General features: G+C 39.9%; 1 protein-coding gene across 2 annotated transcripts in view; it reads right to left on the bottom strand.

Annotated features, from left to right (window-relative positions):
- Positions 1-15,429, bottom strand: part of ctnnal1 (catenin (cadherin-associated protein), alpha-like 1) — a 46,604-nt gene extending 31,175 nt beyond the window's left edge. For both annotated transcript variants that reach the window (XM_063899165.1, XM_063899166.1), the window contains exon 1: positions 15,069-15,429. In XM_063899165.1, the coding sequence (XP_063755235.1) occupies positions 15,069-15,164 (96 nt within the window). In that variant the 5' untranslated portion in view covers positions 15,165-15,429. The remainder of the gene's footprint in view (positions 1-15,068) is intronic.
- Between the last annotated feature and the right edge of the window lie 5,624 nt (positions 15,430-21,053).

Raw genomic sequence — 21,053 nt, 5'->3', positions numbered from 1 at the left:
ATAAATAATAAAGATTATGAAGAATCTAGCAATACTTTCGATTCCAGCTTTCAATGTTTGGGCAGTTTTCACAAACTCATTGTTTAATCTAAAATGTCTACTAGGTACTGAACAATGAGGCCTACAGGGGTATAAACACAGCCCTTCATAATATTACTACTCACTGTTCTAGTATTAAAGTGAGGTTTGAGCTGCTTTGTTATTTTCATGGTCAAAGGCATAACATGATTTGCTAACTATACTGTCATCTCTGTTTTCCCCCCCCGCTAAATCTCTGCAGGTGACCGTGACTTTCCCATTAAAGCTGAACTGACACCTAACCCCGAGTAGTCAACTGAAATGTTTGCTCCAGGCTCCTCGTATGACTCATAGCGCGGCAACGTGTCAACCACTACTTTTTCCTCCCCAGCTTTTGTCGCACCATGGCACAACAGCAAGTGCTGCTGCAGTGTGCATCATCATTTTTTTTTTTTATGTAAGGAATTCAAGCCCTGTCAGATTAGCTGACTCACCAACTAACCCTTGGACTATGATAATGCAGATCTGTATGAATCACTTAAACCAATTTCCCAATGAGTATATCAATCAAAGATATTTTTAATGCTGACAATGCACACTAGCTTTTAAATCTCTTTTTTGGATTGGCCTTCAACCCAATGACAACATGAGATTTCATTGAAGGGAATATAAATCGTGAAATGTAAGAAAAAGTTGAATGTTTGTTGTGTTACTTAAAATATATTTTGAATATGTTCTGCCATCCGTTGTTTCCTCTGCAACTAAAGATAAAGTGAAGGGCAATTGGCTCTATTTTACAAAAATTGTCAGTCAACATGCTTTATCTGTGAACGTGTCTGCAGAGAAGCCAAGACAAAGCAACAGAATTGATTGTTAGGTTGGCACACAGCAGACAAAGCCAATAAACTAAGCTCATATTTTCCCAGGGACCATTGCCTGTCAAATAAACGACAAATATAATCCCACTCATTGCCTGGTATTACAACTTGGCATCGATCCACGGTGCTCTGCCACGGTTCAAGTGTTCTTACCCTCTCTGAAACTTCTCAAAGACAGATTTCCAAATAGAGGAATGGAAACATGGCCCTGGACCTTTAGACTACATATTTGTGATTGTTTCACATGAAGAGAAGTATTCATCGGCAGGGCTTGGCAGCAGATTGGCTTAGCATTCATATGACATAGAGGGGTAGTGTTTCCCGCTCGAGAAGTAAAATCTAAAAGGAAAAGCAGAACAGGCTGTGTGCTACCTGGTACTCCATCATGGCTGTCTAAAAATAATGGGAAATCTATCAAGTCTTAAGTGGGCCCACTGAGGGAGTGGAGCAGAGGGTCACTCTGACCTGAGCTAGTTGTTGTCACCGTGCAACAATGTTTGACAAGCAAAATAAAATCAGTCTTTATTAAAACATATTTAATCAGCAATTCCCATAATACATGTTTATTTAAATGCTTGGTTACCATTGTGGATAAAGCCATACTTTATGTTTGAGCAGATGAATAACTCATTGAAGTAAAAGATGTATAATGATACCTCGCTGACCTGGTTTTGTGTGCAATGACAGTAACACATAATCTCTTTTGAAAGCAGAGCATTGCTACAGTGTAATCAGTCAGGCTGATATGAGGTGCAGGAAGTCTGGAGAAACCAGCAGCAGCTGATAAGAGAGAATGATAAACCTGGTAGAAAAACAGATGGACAGCTGTGATGGAGAGATATAGAGAATGGCAGAGGGCATACAATAAATAAGGGAAGAGGGTGGACAGCTAAGACGAAGAAAAACAGAAGGCAAGGCAGAGGAGCTACAGAGGAAACAAACCAAAATGAGTCTTTACCGGTTCACTCTACTGTATCCAAAAACTTTAAAAGAAATTGCTCTCTTTTAGTCAAGAGTGACTCTTCAGATAGACGAGATTACACAGTGTGACCTCTGAGTCCATGATCCTTGCTGGGGGGTAGACAAACACAACGTGGCTGCGGATTAATTTTTGCTCTGTTAACCACGATCCAAGGTTAACTAAGAAACAAAAAGGGGAGTGGGGGGAATCGATCTCCGCTGTTTGCAGAGCACCAAACCATGACACAAACTACTGTTGTGGTTCATCGACCTTGTTTCTCTTTAAAAAAAACCTTTCAAAGATGCTCGTGGGAGAGTAGTAAACTAGAAAATCAGATTACTACTAATGTAATAACAATATTGAATTAAACAGTGCACCAAGAAGTTTTCATGAGCATGAATGACAAGCTGCATCATATGAAGCCTCAGGCTGACGTTCACATATAGCAATGCCAGAAAAATTATCTGTCTATACAAATAAACAAATCCATCCCAGCCATTAACGAGCTACTGTTAGACATTTTGAAATACATGTTATAAACTTTGGTGAGATAGAGATTGATTTGACTATTATTGCACTGATGAATGAATGATGAATATTAATATAGCAGAAGCATGTGTCCATAAAGACTGGAAACAGGAGGAAACAGCTGGCCTGGCTGACCTAACTAAATTCACATACCAGAATTTCTAAATCTCACTTTAAACACATTTAATCTCATCGGTTTATCCAGACTAAATACATTAAGTTTTACATGGGGTTGTGATGTCAATTTCTTGGCTAAACTCATTCCAAACATTTTTAAGGATTAAACAGGCAAAATAATCCATCATCTCATTTTATTCCCGGGAACAAGTATATTTAACAGTTGTCTGTATTAGTGATTTGAAACGTGGTACCATGTATAATATACTCCCTCATTCTAGCTCTTATTCTACCAGAACTAAGAGTTTGGAGTTTAACTGGATCTTTTCTACACTTGTTTTGAGCAAAAAGTCCAAAACAGGGTGGGTTTACTCTTCAAATAAATAATAAATCAATGATACAAACAAGTTTCCCTAGGTGCTTCATTAGTGAAGCCCACGCCTTTATGCTCGAAATTGACTTTACTTTTTCCTACCAGTGTGTGGGTGAAGATAAGAGTGTTGTAACTGTAAGGTGGGCATCTGCCTGCAGCTAAATACAACATCTAACTTTAAGAGGCATATTTCAAAGGCAGTGAAAAATCAAAACATGCATCTTGATTTCAAAAGGATGTAAAATACCTCAACAACAGAAAAAGGGAGGGGATCAATAGGATGAAACAAGTCATGTCAGGCTGCAACAAAACCCAAAGCTGACAGAAACAACTCAAAATACTGACAGCACAACACATTTTCACTTGGATCTTACTGTTTTTACGTGGATCTGTTATCATACCGAGCTTAACAGCACTGACATCGTTGATCTAAGCAGGTTTTTGCAAAACATCATGAACGTAATATCAAAGACAACTCTGGCCCGGGCAGCAGGGCAATGCAGATGAGATCCCTCCCATTTGGAAACGTACACCGTATGCAATTACACTTTCCTCCAGGCTACACTGGGCCCTTTGTTCCATAGATGACAAGGTTATTTCACGGAAACGTCTCCTTCATAATTCTGCTTTGGATAAATCTTTTACAGGAAGTTTAATTTGGTAAAGAAACATTACATTAAGGGGCAAACACAGCAGAGAAATACACCGAGACATCAAATATTACATCCAAATGCGATGTCTTCAATCTCTACATCAGATTTGGCTGTTGGCAACAATCTGGGAAAAAGTTTCATAACATCCAACTAGCCTCATAAAGGCTTTGCCTGGACATCAATTCACATTTTGTTTCACTAATTGAATTGGACTTGCAGCTCTGCAATAGAATATTCATATAATTGTATTAGGCAAGTGGTTACATTCCAGGAAGAGAAGAGGCAAAGAAAACAAACTTAACACTTGAGGGGGAGGTTTCATTTGCAGAAATGACATCTTGTTGTTGTGTATAAACAAACCAAAATTTGTAACTAATGAAAAACTAAACCTGATCGCAAGGTATCCTACAAGTTGAGGAACTAGGATCGGTCTCAACTTGTGTTTTGACGCAGCTTGAGATGAAACAAACAGGGGAAAAGAGGCCTGTAACAAATCATTTTTGGGGAAAACCTCTGGACCCTGCCAAAAAGCACTATGTGGCCCAGAGCACTGTTCCTACGTTGTGCTTGCCATCTGACTCCAAATTTTGATTAACCCCCTCGATGATTTCTTTTTGTTGTTGAAACGTGATATGAAAGCACTTAAAAAAGGCAAACTCCACTTCCTGATGAAGCACTATTGTATTCTTGATTCTGCTCCTCAATTATGTCAAAGGGGATCTCCAGTCCCGCCAGCAAAGATTGATGAATACCTGAGTGTAAAACCCAAAGAGGCGGAACCGTAATCAATGAAACCTGTCTGAGAACTCCAGATCCACTTTCACACAACATGTTTTATATGAAGCCCAAAAAGCCCAGAACAATCAAGACAATTAGAGGCTGCATCCTCATCATCATTCATCTTGGGGATTCCTACACTCCCAAAAATCTACGATGCAGCAGCCAAACAAAATGTGTTGCCTTCTTGGATGCAACATAGAAGACAACAGCATGGTTCCCTTAGCTTGGAGGTATGAACACAACAGCGTGACCATTGGCTAGTGCCCCCCCCCCCGAGGTTGTCTTCACACTGAGCCGTGTTTAATGACTGGGTAATTATATAAAGTCCTCAACAGGATAATCCCAACTGCTTGCCAACTCAGCCTCGAAAACATTCCATCAGTCATCATGATGGGTAATTACAAGTAATGGACAAATAATAGTGCGCGCTGAACGGCGTGTGAAAGTGGCTTAACCAGGCTCTGTGACAGCCTACCACAGCGATGGCAAGCTCTGTAGTTTAGAAAACAAGAATGGCTGCAGTGGCTGGCCAAATACATCCGACACAAAGGTGCTTCTTATATAATAAGGTTGTTTTTTCTTGAATGAAGAATCAAAGTGACAATGAACAATGGCCTTCATTTCTGAGTCACCTATTGAGCCACAAATCAAATAAAAAGTGTCTGGTGAAAGCGCTTAAATAATTCTCACAAGCTACCTCCAGGATGTTTTGCCTCGCCAGTTGTTGAGCCTCTCAAAAATTCTTCACAGATGAAAGGAGGGAGATGGGAAGATAAGATGTCAGGTGTGGAAGAAAGTGAACACGTCTGCAAACTATCCCCGGAGCGAGAGTGATCCTCACCCAGAAGGACAAAAAAAAGATATTTCTAATAATGTGGTCTTGAAGCTTTGACATCTGAGAAGAGAGGGACTTTAAAATGTGAATGACTGCATGAATACATTGATGAAGTGTGTCAAACCAAACATCAAAAACCCTCAAAGCAGAAGGATAATGGCTGAGCTGGATGATTCATTGATGGAAGTGGTGAGCGGATGAAGCAAGGCCAAGTTCAAACCCTTGGGGGGAAAGACACTAACTCATGCATACCAGCCAGTATCATCTCATCCTTTGAGACTGTGACTTTTGACCCTAGATGAGATGCTACTATAAACAATACACAGACACAATTTCAGACAGCAATCTATTATACATTGTAGGAACTTGAAATCTGATCCCTGTGAAGGAATGCAGCCCCCCTGACTTCAGACTACATAATGGCCTGTGTTGTGACACACCAACTCTCTCACACATACTCATGGGGGGCTTAGGGAATATGCTTTCACTTAATGACACACTCCTATGTCTTCAAGTATTTTAACTTCACGTCATGGTCTATTTAAAACAAAAACAACCTTTTACCTGCACCAGTTCCAGGAACCTCTACAAACAAAAAGATTGATCAAATCCAAACAAGGAAATGAATTCCCACCCTTGATATTTACTTGTATAGTTCCTATCACAAAGTCTAAACGCAAGTTGCTATACATCAGTAGATGAAAAAAGTTAAGACCTTCAAATAACATACACGCTTGAAGGTCCAGAACAACCGGAACATTATTTATAGAAGGTGAGAGACTTTTACTTATTTATAGGGGTTGGCGCTGTGTGTGTGTGTGTGTGTGTGTGTGTGTGTGTGTGTGTGTGTGTGTGTGTGTGTGTGTGTGTGTGTGTGTGTGTGTGTGTGTGTGTGTGTGTGTGTGTGTGTGTGTGTGTGTGTGTGTGTGTGTGTGTGTGTTACACTCATTCTGGGTTACCTTTCGGTCCAATCACCCAGAAACAATGACAAGTTGAGCGTCCAATCCTAGTGATGTTAGTTAGGATAACACAAACATACCAGAATTAGGCAAAATCTTTGATATGCCTAATACTTTTGTGGTACTAGTTTATATAATGGGACAATCTAAAGAGGATTCGCAAAGCTGCGTCTTTTTCTTTCTGGTTGCTGGTCTGTTAATACCTTTACTGAAGCTGCCATTTGAATAGACTACTTTAAAAACGCCTGAGAAAATCTAGCTACTTTAAATCCAGATACATCCGCCACAGCTTTTTAAAACAAAACCTGTTTGTTCAGAAACAGCTTACCAACACTGTGTAATCTTATGGGTATTAAAGGTTATTGTCCTATTCCTGGTCTTTTCACAACATTTTAGATCATATCAGCTTACAATTGTGTTTGCAACACTGCATTCGCTTCCAAAAACATTTCCCCTGAAGATATGTGTCGGTCAGACAAAAGATGGTAAGAATACCATCAGCTTGTTCACTCCCAGGAATTCTGTCAAAGAAAGGGACAGCAGAATGTGGCTGTGCTAGTTACAGGCTGTTCCCGCCGATGTTCCTCAGAATAGGTTCAGTGCTGAGGATTATGTCTCAGTTTACAGCACAGACAAATCAGTAAAAGATCCTAAGAGAAACAGTTTGAACTTTTCAGCTCTGTGCACGACTTGTAGCCTCTGGCTAGGTTTTCCGTAGGCTGCATAATTAATGAGGTGATACAGGGACACTGGTCTCTCGAGAGACTGAGATTAAAAGGGAGAAAAATTGGGCTTAGATTGAAATGGGGAGACAGAAGCACAAGGCTGAAGACAGAGAATGCAAGCGCAAGAGAGTTAAGTGTGTGACAAGAAAACATAATCAGGAAATTGGGCAGAGCCACAGAGGAAGGGTGAAAGGCATACAAACACGGTGCTATAGCATCTTACATACCGAAACCTCCTCACCCAGGTCTCACATCATAAAAGTGTGTGATCAGTATGACTACTCAAAGTTTTACTCTGCAGTTTACAGTACAAATGATCATATAACTGCAAATCAAATACATTGATAAACATATGTGATAACAATACATTCTCATAAGCACAGTATAGAGTACAATAATGAGGTAGCAGTAACATAGCAAACTTTAAATATTTTTCTAATCTGAATTAGAAAAGATTTAAAATAATGTTTTGTATTCCGCATTCTCCTTGTCCTTCACACTCCCTTTGTTCTGTCATGTCAAACCTCATCTCCTTAAAAGAACTCATTATCGAGAGGGGAGAAGTTCAAAGACACTAGAAAAAGCAATTAACACATACAAGCCAGACTGGAGGATTCCTCTGTAGTACAGTCAGCAATGCTGCTGCTGAGAGGGAGAGAGGAACAAACATGATGACTTGGAGAGCTCTGGGAAGTTTGTCAGATATTTCTCTTTTGGATGACATTAAAAGACAAAAGAGTTTGAAAGCTGTCGCATAGGGCAGAGGTGTTTTGTGAGGCACTTTTCCTCAGGGAGGCGCAAAGAGGGAAACATGAAGCAAAGTTATATTGTGGGAAAGGCAAGCAAGGTACTTAATGATACTAAAACCCTTGAAGTCCAATTGTCACGATTTCTACCAACTATGAGTCATAAATCATGATACCCATAGTTGTACGATTCAGCCCGACCTACTGATTATGAGGATTTTATTATCTGTGTATTCATCATGACAAGTCCATAATCTGCTTAGAAATCCTTGAAAAAACACTCTTTATTAGAGCAAATCATGCACAAAAAGGAGATTTCTCCAGAGTAAATCAGTGATAGTTATTTAAAACTCCATGAAATACTTTGCAAACATGACAGTTCATAGCTTATTCTTCTTGGTGCCAATTTTGCAAAATGTTACCAAATATAGGCAAAAAAGAGCTCTGGTTGTAGCTAAATCACACAAATCAAAGTAAAACAGACAACAATAATACAAAATTGATAAATACTGACTATAAGTATCAATATGTTTTACAGACAGGGGTGTTGAGAGAGAGTATATGCACCGAGGACTTGTAAAAACATCGGGCAATGAGAGAAGTGTGCAAAATATTTGTAATAGCTTCTGATCATGCAACATGATATCAATCTTTTCTTTAACCCTACTACTGGCAAGGTTTCCTGCTTTCTCCAGGATTTGCAGAGCTTCTCCCTGCAAAGCCCAGACCCCACAGCGTGCATCGACAATCCCAGCCAATGTCATGTGCTCAAGACTGGAATTATCTCTCCAGTGAGCCAAGAAACCGCCAACAAAAAAGCAATGCAACACATACAGTTGCCTGCCAAATACTGATCTGTTTACCTGTGGTTGTCCAGGCAGCAGACAATATAGATATGTTGTGTGGTATCTCTGGCAAAACATGAAAAGACAAGTGGAAGTGTACATGCCAACAAGATTACAGTAAGAGGGCTGTCCTTTCACACTCATCAGTCTACTCTGTCCAGTAACACATTTTATTTCTGTCCATCTTTAAATCTAGGTAACTGCTTTCAGTTCTGTTAGCAGCAGGAAGCCTATTCAAATAATAATAATACTAATTTACCTCAAACCAAACTGTATTTTTAGTATATCAGGTATATCATTTATGATGTTATTATTATGTATGTACTGGTACAGACAGACTGGTAGAGAAACGGTTGTGCCGTTTCCCTGAAGTTCACAGATGGGCTCTGTGCAACGAGTAATTGATGTCAATAATTATGTCCTGGTCTGAGTTTCTGGGCTTGTGTTTATGCATCTGTTTCAATCCACAGGGTACTGCCAGATAAAAGCTGGACAACACAAAAACACCATGCTACATTAGGCACTACATTCCCACTGATAAAGATCTCTTCCTGTGTGCTAACGCTTCAAAATGAGCCGTCTCATCACTACCTCATCATCATAAACTGTAAGAAACTGGAAATACGGGCTGGAAATGGGCCAAACAGCCCCTTCAAGCTAGACTAGAAGGCCTCTTATATCCTTTGAGAAACCTTTACATATGAATACATAGAGGCTGAACATGGTTAAGACAGAAAACTGAGATTAATAAAATACAGTTTATCACAATCACAGAATAAAAAATGTAATGTGAAAAATGAATTAGCAAACTACTTTACAGAGATAACATCCTGTGTTTTTCATTATGATTAATTACTATCAGAGGACTTTTTAATTGCCAATAAACACAAAGAGGGATAACTCAAAACAAATTAAACCATACTTTCTGCATGACCAAGATCCACCAGAGTACCCCTTTTTTTGGGAGAACAGGTCCCTGAAATTGCTCTCATTTTCAGTTGACACGAAATGTAGGACTCTGAGCTATGTGAGCACACTGTGCCACTTTTAAGTTCTCTGATAATGGGAAGGATGTCTAATCAATACTTTATCAACCTCTCAGCTTTAGCAATACTTCTTGTTCGGAGGCAGAAGCTTTCATTGAGACAATTAAAAGCGGTATCGCTATTAGCCACCGCCTTCAGATAACTGAAATGTCGGCGGGTGAGATAGCTTTTTTCACCATTAAATTAACTCTGATGTTCTCTCTAGGTGAGCGATCCCTTCAGGCTGGGTTATTTGGAGGTTTTGGGCGCACACATGCAATTACTTACACACACATGAGTGCGCACCCACACACAAAAATACACAACCATCTCATCTGAAGTATATTAGGCAGGGAGAGGTCAACAGATCGACAAGTGAGACGGACCCTTTTATCGCCACTAAAAGAGAACAGCAATCTGTAATGACTCCCCTGATAGCAATAGTGGGAAGAGCAAAAGGGGGAGGACTAGGGCGAATGACTGGTCATGTGAAAACAGCTTACGATTGTGTGTGTGCGTGTGCGCGTGCATATGTGTGTGTGTGTGTGTCCGTGAGCGCTTGTGTGTCAGTGAGAAAAAAAAACAGAGTGATGGTGGTAAGGTTAGGTGAATGAGTTTAGTCATTAAAAAGGAATCTAAATTCTCAAAACTGACAAAATTGTCTGACTAATGCAAGCACTTAACTAGAAAAGAAAGAGTTGAGTGGAATTACATCTCATTTCAACTTGATGATGACACTGGTTGTTGACTGCTTTTGTATACTACGTACCACAGAGCAAAAACTTGCCTTTGATCCTCATTTAGGCAACAATTATGTAAGTCAGGCTCACTGTAATTCATATACCATATTTGATGATGAATCTAAGGGGAAAACAAAACACATAACCACACGCAGAAAGAAAGATGACTCCTGCAGAGGCAAATGGGTCATTGTGAATGTATATTTCTGCAATTGAAAAAAAAAAATCACTGGTAGTTGCAATACATTAAAATTCTTAGCCCTTTGCGACAGTCTGACCTGTGTTGAAAATGTGTAATCATTGGACACAATGTTATTTGGTTCAGGCCTCCAAAGGGTTGAAGGTGACAAGTCAAGGTGGCAACACACAGCACACAAAGAAAGCAAAAGCTTTCACACATGAAAACCTCAAACACCGGCACCACAGATTCATTTTTGTTTCTGTCGTCCGTGAGCAAACAATCACACAAACCAAAGTATGCAGATACAAAGACACACAAACCACACTGGAATCCCCCACCCTACCTTACATAAACACACTTGTCATGAGGCTGGAATATTTTGTCTGTGAATGTGTATGCACACGCATGCATGCTTTTGGCGCACTGTAAGTCTCATGTGGTTTCACCTTCATGCCAGAGACCCATTTGTCTTCATTATCATCATACGGCTGGAGGAAGCAGATCTGTTAGGGCTCGTGGCAACAGTAATGCCTCGCTGTCCGGATATAAAAAACAACTTCTCTACCAGGACGTTTGTCATGTCACCCATCCACAGGACCGAGAACATTAAGAGGGAAATAGTGCCTATTGCCTCAATAAAACTGCATTTCAATAATACCAGAAAGACTGATGGAAATGTGACTGATGGTCCTGCTTACAGAGCTCTGTAGTGAGTTTATGTAAAGCTTTTTGACAGTATTTTGTTTAATGCAGAATTTATATTGCAAAATGCTAATGCTCTTAGCAAATCAAATCCTCAAACTTTCCACTGAGCTTTGTTTGGGTAATAAATATGCCATTTCAATCCAGTTTGTGAGCAAATTAAACACAGAAAAGCTTTTTTTACCCTACATCCTTTCAGCACATCAGACAGCAAAAATTCAAACACCACAGAACCCCAGGAAGCATTAAAAAAAGTTGACGCTAACAATCTTGGACAGAAAACGGATTTTCCAGGCCCAATTATAGTTGAAAATCTTTCAAGAAACTCCAGGTTTAGCTCTGCAAAAAAATTAAAGAGTTGGCATAGCTTTGTATCACAAGGACAGTGTGTCACAAGTTTTTAATGCTCACCAACCTGATCAAAGTCTCAGATATTACACCATAGCTCTTATTCGTTCCCACATATCTTTACCTCAAAACAACACCCTTACACCTTCTCAGCCTGAGGACCACCATGCCACAACCAGACAGGGCTGGTGTGTTTTACTAGGAACAAACCTCAATTATAAAGCCCCAGGAACAGAACTGTTATTCCACTAATCACCACTTCAAAACAGGGATCAGATCTAAGGGAAAAGGCAGCCAGATTTTCGCTTATTGCCTTCCAGCTGACTTACATCACAGGTTAGGACACAAACAACAGCAGACATATTCTAATTTTTTCTCTGTGTGATGCACATTAGCTTTTTGACCACCAGCAGAGAAATGAATTATTATGACCCTCACAATGCAAGTCAATGTAGGAGAAAGGTAGAGTAAAGCGCATCATTTAATTTGTAAAATGCTTATGTCATATCATAAAAAAGCAAATAAATGTTCAAAACGCATCCGCATCCACAAACAGACGCAATGGGATGTCTACATGCCTGCCTGTCTGTGCCATGACCTGTGCGAGGATGTGTATGTTTGCATCTGTTCACACATTCATACCGTTACAGTATAGGTGCCCGAAGCGGCCAAAAAGATGCTCTGCCCTTCAAATGAAGACACATCTTTGAAGCCTGAATTTGGACTTTTTTCCAAAGAATTCCCGGGGCTACGCTTTTAATGAGGCTTTACTTTAATTGAGGCTTTAAAACTTTCAAGCTACATTTTTTTTTACATAAAAAATGTGCTTGACATTCAGACCAACTGTCGAAAAGATAATGCATTCACCAGAAGTCAATAAGACAGGTGAACATACAAGCATGAAAAGAGAAGAAGTGAGCGGGACAGAATGCTTGTGTCTATCTGGTGCGAGCGGGTTTGAAAATACGTAGTGCAAGGCCGGGAGACTCCCAGGCCTATCAACACACCCTGGTGGGAGTGAAGCTGATAACAGAGGCCTGAGGATACCAACGTCATGAGAGGAGAGGACAGAAGAGAAGAGAAGAGAAGAGAAGAGAAGAGAAGAGAAGAGAAGAGAAGAGAAGAGAAGAGAAGAGAAGAGAAGAGAAGAGAAGAGAAGAGAAGAGAAGAGAAGAGAAGAGAAGAGAAGAGAAGAGAAGAGAAGAGAAGAGAAGAGAAGAGAAGAGAAGAGAAGAGAAGAGAAATTAAAAAAGGGGATATTGTACATGATACCTTATCAAACACCAGCTTTTCTCACTGATACGGCTTTTTCATTTCCTCCTTAGTAGTTATCTAATGACCCATACAGCACCTAAGCGTGCATACACACACACACTCACACGTGCAAAGTATCATCAAATAAGATGCCGAACAAAACAGCCCGCACAGTTAGTGTGTTTACACTGGCTATAATGATTGAACTATAACCAATGTAAGACAATACCTGTCACATAAACCCCTTAACGGAGTTATCTTACTCACATTAAGGCTGCAATCAGAGTTACAGGACTGCATTAAATGTCAGCATTTCTAATAAACACTGACACAAACACAAGTTGGAAAGATTTCTTTTGGCAAACACATGATGTGCACATGCATAATAGCCTGTAGCAAAGGATTGATCTGGCTTAAGTCGTTCTGTAAATGCAAGAACCATTAAATATGGCCTTAAGTTTCTCCCTTTTTCTCCATGGACGGTAGGATACATTGCTTACTTCTGGACATTAAGCCAACAATCATACAAGGCACTTTTTTTTATTATGGATCACTACCAATTTGATTCTCTAGTAAACAATTACCAAACCAGCAACTATTTATATTTTTACACATGATTTTTCTAATCGATTAGTACAGAAAGATGCTTTGTGCATATTTGCAGTAAATGTGCGAGTGATTTGAGTGCAATGACCACACTGCATGAAAAGCACTCACAGCAGGTGAGACTAATGTACCGGTCAGCACTGACTGAGTGACCGTCCTCCAGATGACATCACAGCCACAACAAAGAAACATTACGGAGATAACGACCCCTGGGACATGTTACTCTCAGCATTGCAGAGCTCTGTTGCTATGGGGACATGCCTCACATTGAGAAAAAAAAAAGTTAGAAAAGATTGTCCTTGAGGCTCACGATTCAACAGTGAACGGTTATGCACTGAATGCAGTTACACTATTCAGAAAAGTCTTCTATACTACACACTGGAGCTCAGCCGGTCTTTATCAGCAAGCAGGAGTGCACCATACGTTTGCTGCAGCATAACTATCTTAAAGTAACCCAGATAAGAGTGCAGCAGATGTATTGAATGCTTTTGCACAATATTGCAGGAATGCTTACTGTACATATTCTTGCAGTAATTGCTGAATTTAATTCTCATACTGTATAACCAAATTAAAATGTTATTTTCGGTTTACTTAAAGCTACACAGAAGCACACCCCCTATCATATGTTCTGATAACCAACCCATATCCATTCAGTACAGGATGACCTTTTATCCTTTAGTACCCAGAGAGGGAAGAAACAGGCTTTCAGCGCTCACAGAGGGAGGGATAGTGTCAGAGACCTTCCATCACGGTATTGTCCAGACTCCCCAGTGAGGCTCTGCTCTCTTCCACTGTCTCTCAGAGAAAACAACAGTACATTTGCTGGTCGCTTACTATTTAGCCTCCTTTAAAACAAGGGGAAATTAGCATTTATAAGACTGGCTGTTACTCCATATTCGGGGGGATGCAGCCCAACTCCAAGGAAACAACTTGTAATGTTTATGTTAAAAGCAGAGGCATTGCATAATACATCAACTTGCTCTCAAAATGGAAATTAAATAGCCTGAAATTCAATGACTGATTAACAAATCAGACCTAGGAGTTCTCCCCCTACTTTGCTGCACTAAACAATAAAATGATTCATTAACTCATTGACCTAAACTCTATGCTTTAAAGCTGGGGACGGTTTCAAGTGTGCAGGATAAGAGTTGCTGAAAGAGAGCAGTGGCTAAGTGGGTCTTTCTTCTGCTTCTGTTTATTGAAAAACAAAACACGTGCCTCAAAGTGGCCTAATTAGAGAAGTGGGAGTCACGCAGCAGTTCAGGACTGGCAAAGGGCAGCACACAACTTCTGGGGAAACTTGAATGCCCTTTAATTATCACTTTTTTATGGAGTCCAGCTAAATAGTGGATTAACATCACAGTTTAATTGTATTTTTGGATGGCGGATCATTGGTTTAATTGCTCCCATTTTTACTACACCATGTGTAGTATAGAGTCAGTGTAATGTTATATATTCTGATAACAAATCCAGTGTTTAGTCTACTTTTTATCTCACATGTTAAAAGTTTGCAGTTCTCAAGACTTTGCAGTGTGCAACTAATAAGTCGACTGAGCAGTTGGATGTGATACATCCCCATTATTTATAACAGCAGTGACAGTAATACAACCAATATTAAATTAAACCACACATGGGACAGTCTTTGAACACAGCACGCCAGGTAAACACCCAGTCTACGACTATAAACAGGTAAACACAGAATCAAAGTTAGCTTCATGTGTGCGAAAACCGCTGTTGTTGTGAAATCGTTTTTAAAGTACTCAGAAATATGAGTTGGGTTAATATGGCACTCACCTGCGATACTAAAGGAATAAGCGTCTGCTCGACCGAGCGAGTTTTGATTTCCAGTCCGGAATCAAAGTTAGTGTTGCCGCACGGAGATGAAGCCATTCCCGCCGAGCTGCCACACAATGCACGGCACTACTTAGTTTACCAAGAGCCTTTCCCTGGCCGTTTCGCAGCTGTAAACCGGTGCAACGGACTTGCAATGGCACTACGAGATTTCTGAATTGGTTACACAGTCGTTTACCGATTGGCTCTCCACACACACGCTGTTTAATCCACTCGGGCTCCGTGGTTGTGTCGCTGCGCTGCTAATGTCCATGCATGTAGTTCACTCAACACCGGCAGGGAGCGGACTGCAGCATAGCACTGTGGGCAACCACACACACACACACACACACACACACACACACACACACACACACACACACACACACACACACACACACACACACACGAACCACAGCGCGCGCACACACACGAACCACAGCGCACAGACACACACGCACACGAACCACAGCGCGCGCACACACACGAACCACAGCGCACAGGCAAACACACAGACATGAACCACAGCGCACACACACACGCGCACACTTTTGGGTTCTCATGCTGGCTGTTCATGAGCTCAAGGCTTCCCAAAGTTCAGCTAATCATTTTGCTTATTATAATGGCTATGATCACTTTAATTTTGATATGTCTGTTTCCTCACAAAACTGAGTTGTGTTATGCATAGCACTATAATCAAATCAGACCAATGTTGATAAAAGAATTGTTAGGCTATACATTTTAGTTTGAAATATTCATAAGCACCCATCAATCAATGCAGATTTCAGAGGACTTTGCATCCAGGGTCCTCTAGAGAGAGATGAGTGATGCTTTCCTCGCAGCACAGCTTTGGTTTGATCCCTGAGACAAAGAATCCCACATTATCCCCTGGAGTCTGAGAATCCCTTATCATCCTCTCCAAATGCTCACCAGATATGCCAATCAAATTTGGGCTGCACTGAGCCACTTGGGACAACTGACTCATAGTTGCAGTGCAGTTGCAGGGCAAAAATTTCAAGCCAATCATAAAAAGTTACCTTGTTCATTTTGTGCATTCAGTCTTATGATCTAACTAGTAGTTTAATCAGGGTCGAAACTTAACAAGCTGGCCCTTAATGTTTAATAAGTAAAGTGGTTCCAAAGAGTTTGTTTATGATGGCTCTGGTTTTGGTTAAAATCTGTACAATCTCAAACAAACATCAGGGGCAGCTAGTGTTGATGTTTTGATATCTTAAACAACTTGGAACACACAGATCTGGCTGGATGTTTTTTTGCTCTGAAGAGTTTTATCCTCTGCAGAAATATTTTGAATAAATGACAACTGCAGAAAATCTGTTTACCGAAGCTTAGAGTGAAACCATCAATAAAACCCACCATTTCAATTAGAGACTTTGAGTTGGGGATTGATGGACACAAATTGTATTAGTTTTTCATACTGTAACACAGCTGAAGGATATAAATCCCTATCTCCTCATTTACCCATCGCCAACCGTCAACACCTCCCCATCCCCACATCTCTCAGAATTTCCCCAGACTACTTTCACAATGTGGATCTCAAAATAGCAGGGTACACACAAATACCAAAAGGGACACAAACAAGAACATCAGCTATACTGAAGAACTGTGAGTCTGTTGGTGCATAGTGAAGGTTTGCAAACATGTTGAAAACTGACTGACTTGGAGGGGACGATGACTCATGGATGTTATTTCTAGGTGGAATTGATTTTTTATGGGAATGACACAATCTAACATCCCCTGCTCAGCATGAGGTTAATAAGTTCTACTAAACCAGTTAACTATCACCGATCCCTGTGAATTGTCTGCATTAGATGTTCTGTAAATCTTTTTCCAAAATGAGGAGGAATATTTTAAGCATGGTTAACTCATCCGTCCTCTTCTTATTTTGTGAGGCAGTGAATGGTATCCATAATAGGACTCAAAATAGGCCTAGGTTATTGCTGCCTGGATTTGAGTCCAACCAAACTATTGCCAAATTCTTTGTATCCTCAAGTGGCTCCAGGAGCTATTTCTAACTTTACAAGTGGAGCCACTGGATGACAAGTGGTGAGTAACACTTCATATTACAAACACACCAGATGACTGAGAGCAGATATGGTATAAGCACTGTGGCACTGTTAGTGAGGGCTTTGCTGCCTGCTTTATCATCAACTATAGTGGCTGGCTCGCACTCTGTGTCAGCAGAAGAGAGACAATGGCTCTGTGTGTGTGTGTGTGTGTGTGTGTGTGTGTGTGTGTGTGTGTGTGTGTGTGTGTGTGTGTGTGTGTGTGTGTGTGTGTGTGTGTGTGTGTGTGTGTGTGTGTGTGTGTGTGTGTGTTAAGACTGTCTGCCACTCTCAGCCAAAGCCAGTATTTATTTAAATCCCCAGAGCTATGCTTTAGTTTAACTCTCCCTGTTTACATAGGTTTCACTCCCCCCCCCCACACATACACACACACACACACACACACACACACACACACACACACACCACACACACACACACACACACACACTCTGCTTCATTATGAAGGCATGCAAGCAGTTCGGATGCTACCAGCAGATAGGGCTATGTTATGCTTTGATGAATGGCTTTCTTACTGGCTAGATAATATCGGTATGGTTTTTGTTAATCTGCTGTGAGGCTCTCTTCCAAGCGATAAGATGATAACTTATCCCCTTGGGCTTCATGCATTGTGCTGGTTCAACTTTTGCTGGTTTAAATTATTTTCATCGCAGCAGATATGTTCAAGAGGAAGCAAAATATAAGAAATATGATATATCCTCTAATATATAAGTGGAAATGTGTTACCTTGACAAATGTTTCCATTCCAAAAGCATATACAAACACAATAGTGTGCATATTCTCACAGAGTTCGTCAGTGTCATACTCTCAACGTGAAACTGGCTTGTTTTTCCACAACAGTATCTAATTTGTGCAGGAATATTCAATATTAGCTTCTCTGCGTCTAATCTCTTTTAGGCACGTTGCATTTTGACAATTTACCTGGGAACCCAAATAAACAGGAAGGGCTTTTTGTGAATACTCTGAACAGTCCAAGGGTATTACTCATTAAATAAAATATGCTTAAGCATAGTTTGTCTGTGTTACCAACAGCTGCTACTGTCTCTTTCTCCCTCTCTCGTGCTTTAGAAGTGCTGACTTCTCCATCCTCACGGCTGAGCCGCACAAGATAGTGATTTTGCACAATGCAAGATGTGAAACGAGTGCATTCAGTGATATTCCCTCTTGGATAAGTAGATTGAAATTTGGGATTCAAAGGGAGGATTGTGGTGAAATGTTCAAGGATTTTCTTGCTTCATTTTAAAAATGTTTATCTCAAGTAGTGTTTGATCATGGCCCCCTCACATAATTAAAGAAATTAGGTTTTGTGTTTGGTAGTTTTACAATCCATGTTATGTGTCTAGTTTTCACACCACAATTCACACATTAACGTAAGCCTTCAGGGAAGCCTGCCCGTTGGATGAACTTGTTTAAAGAAATATCACTAAGAATACTTGCACTTCAGGCTAGAGTAGCTTCAGAGACCTGCCGCTGAACTCACCCACTTACAATGATACAGTGACCCTGTGAGGCCCTGTGAGAGAGAGGAGGTCAAACTGAGGTGAGGTGCCCCTGGTTGAATATTGAGTTAGTTGTACACTGTTTTTATTAACTGACCCTGAATAGTTGAACAGTTAAAAGCTTTGGGTATTATAAATGTTATATGAGTTTAATCCTGTTTGCCTTACAGGTGTTTATATTCACGCTAGTCAGGAAGAATTACTGTGTTTTAGGGCAAATAATAAGCAGCACAGAGTTGGAAACTGAATACAAATCAGACGTTTTAACATGTTATAAAAATCACCAAAGCAGAAGTGTTAATATGGAGGAAGGGATCCGTGTGTCTGCCAAATAGGCATCCCCTGGGACAAGGCTAATTGAATCGCATGTAAACAAACAAGGCAGCAGCAAAGTGCCATAGCAGACAACCATCCCAGTAATCTTGGCTTTTTTTCTGAGCCTACTTTACTGTTGTTTACTCATTATCATTCTGTTTCCATCCAACAGTTTTTTGTTTGCCTCATTTGTCAGAGAGACTCTCTGCAATTTGAAACAACAGCATATGTAAACACACAGGAAGGTAGATATGAAATACATAAATGGACACATTATGCATGAGCTGCATTTGTTGTCAATGCAAACAAGAGAAATGATATATGATATTACCAACATGTATATAATAATATATAAAGTCAAGGTTGTTTGTTGTGTTTTCATCAGGAAATAGACTGAATAATATGAAAATGAAAAACATGAGAATGTTGTTTTGGAAAAATGAGATATTGTGCTTTCCTAAATCTGTGGTTTAGTTCCACAAAGAGTTTTATTTACAGAAGTTTTTATTTTTTTATAAAAATGATTAGCAATTACCTAAGAGAAGATCTAAATATGATTAGATCTACCATCAAGGGTATAAATCGCTCAGACGTAACGAAAGATAATCACGAAATGTTTGCAAGGAAACGTAATCCAAAAAATGTTTCTTTCCTATTTTATTTTTTGTCATTCCATTATTTACTATTATTCATCATCTTGCATGCAATAACAAGCATTCATCAAAATAAATGTATATTCGTTTACCCCCTTTACTTAAAGAAAAGGTATAAACAGTTGCAAAGTACTGTTGTTACCTAAGATGTTAAAAGAGAAGAAGTATAATTACAGTCATTACATGCACTGTTTAGCCTGTCTTAACCATAGTTTTAGAATGCCTTTGTTGCATGACTGAAGAAATGTCTTGAAATGAGAAAAGAAACTTTAAAACCCCCAAGAATATTTTAGTATTAAAAGACAGGGAGGGTGTCTCTTAAATCATTCAACACCTTAAGTATGTTCATTATAGTTATTCACTTGTTTATTACTCTCCAGGCTTCAGAGCTCCTCAGGCAACATATGGCTCAATGAAATGAATAAAATATGTATGGATATTTTCTACAGAGTAAACTATTTCTTTGCTGATTTCTTAAATTCTTGATGCATACAGCAGTTAGACAGAGTTCCTCTTTTATGCCTGACATATCAGATTCTAACTTTTGGGGGTAACTTAAATAAATAAAAGGATAAATGGAAACACATTTATGAACTAACAGATTGAGTTTGCCCCCACTCTCCTATACGAAAAAAGGCAAGCCATAAGATAAAATGAACATGACATTTTTGATAAAACCAGGGCCACACGGTTAAAAAACACAGATGATCTTCTACCTGCTATTCACTCAGACAATCAAAGATGGTACTGATCAATTATTGATTATTAACCCATGCACTTTATTTCAATTGTATATATGCAGCTTGATAGTATGGTCCCAATTAAAGCATTTAAAAATTAGGTGAAGGGGTTTCAGGCTAATTCACTGGAGTTTTTAATTGCTATATGATGTTTGTCCTCCTATTCAGAGTGTGTCCACAGGCTAAATCAAAGCGCTCTCCCTGGATGACCCCATCATTACTGGCTTGGAGAAACAGTTCACATGCACGGTAGTGCAAAGACATGTTTAAAAACATCCCACATAAAGGTTTATTATCCTATTCCGGAAAAATGGGATGGAAAATAGGACAGGATCTTTCAAAAATAAACCTCCTTTCTCCTGAAACGACACATTACATTAGTTCAAACTAATCCGGCATTGTGTAAGCAGGTAAACAGATTTTACCAGGGAGAGGATGATTTATGCGCAGTACAAAGAAAATAGAGAGGTTTTTTCACAGACGCAGCTGTTTGGCTACATCTCTATCTGCCACTCCTGAGATGGGAGCCAGAGATGCTCGGGTATCCTCCACAGTGAGGTCGTCTCACCCTGCCAAGTCTGTCTCAATCCTGTCTCCCTCAAACTGAGTGAGGAGGGACAACAATAGCAAGACGAACACAATCTATTTTCTCCCCAAG

This window comes from Eleginops maclovinus, chromosome 13 (genome assembly GCF_036324505.1).
Source record: "Eleginops maclovinus isolate JMC-PN-2008 ecotype Puerto Natales chromosome 13, JC_Emac_rtc_rv5, whole genome shotgun sequence".
Lineage (NCBI taxonomy): Eukaryota > Metazoa > Chordata > Actinopteri > Perciformes > Eleginopidae > Eleginops > Eleginops maclovinus.
Note: the sequence above shows the minus strand (reverse complement) of the source record. Positions and strands in the feature narration are given on the sequence as shown.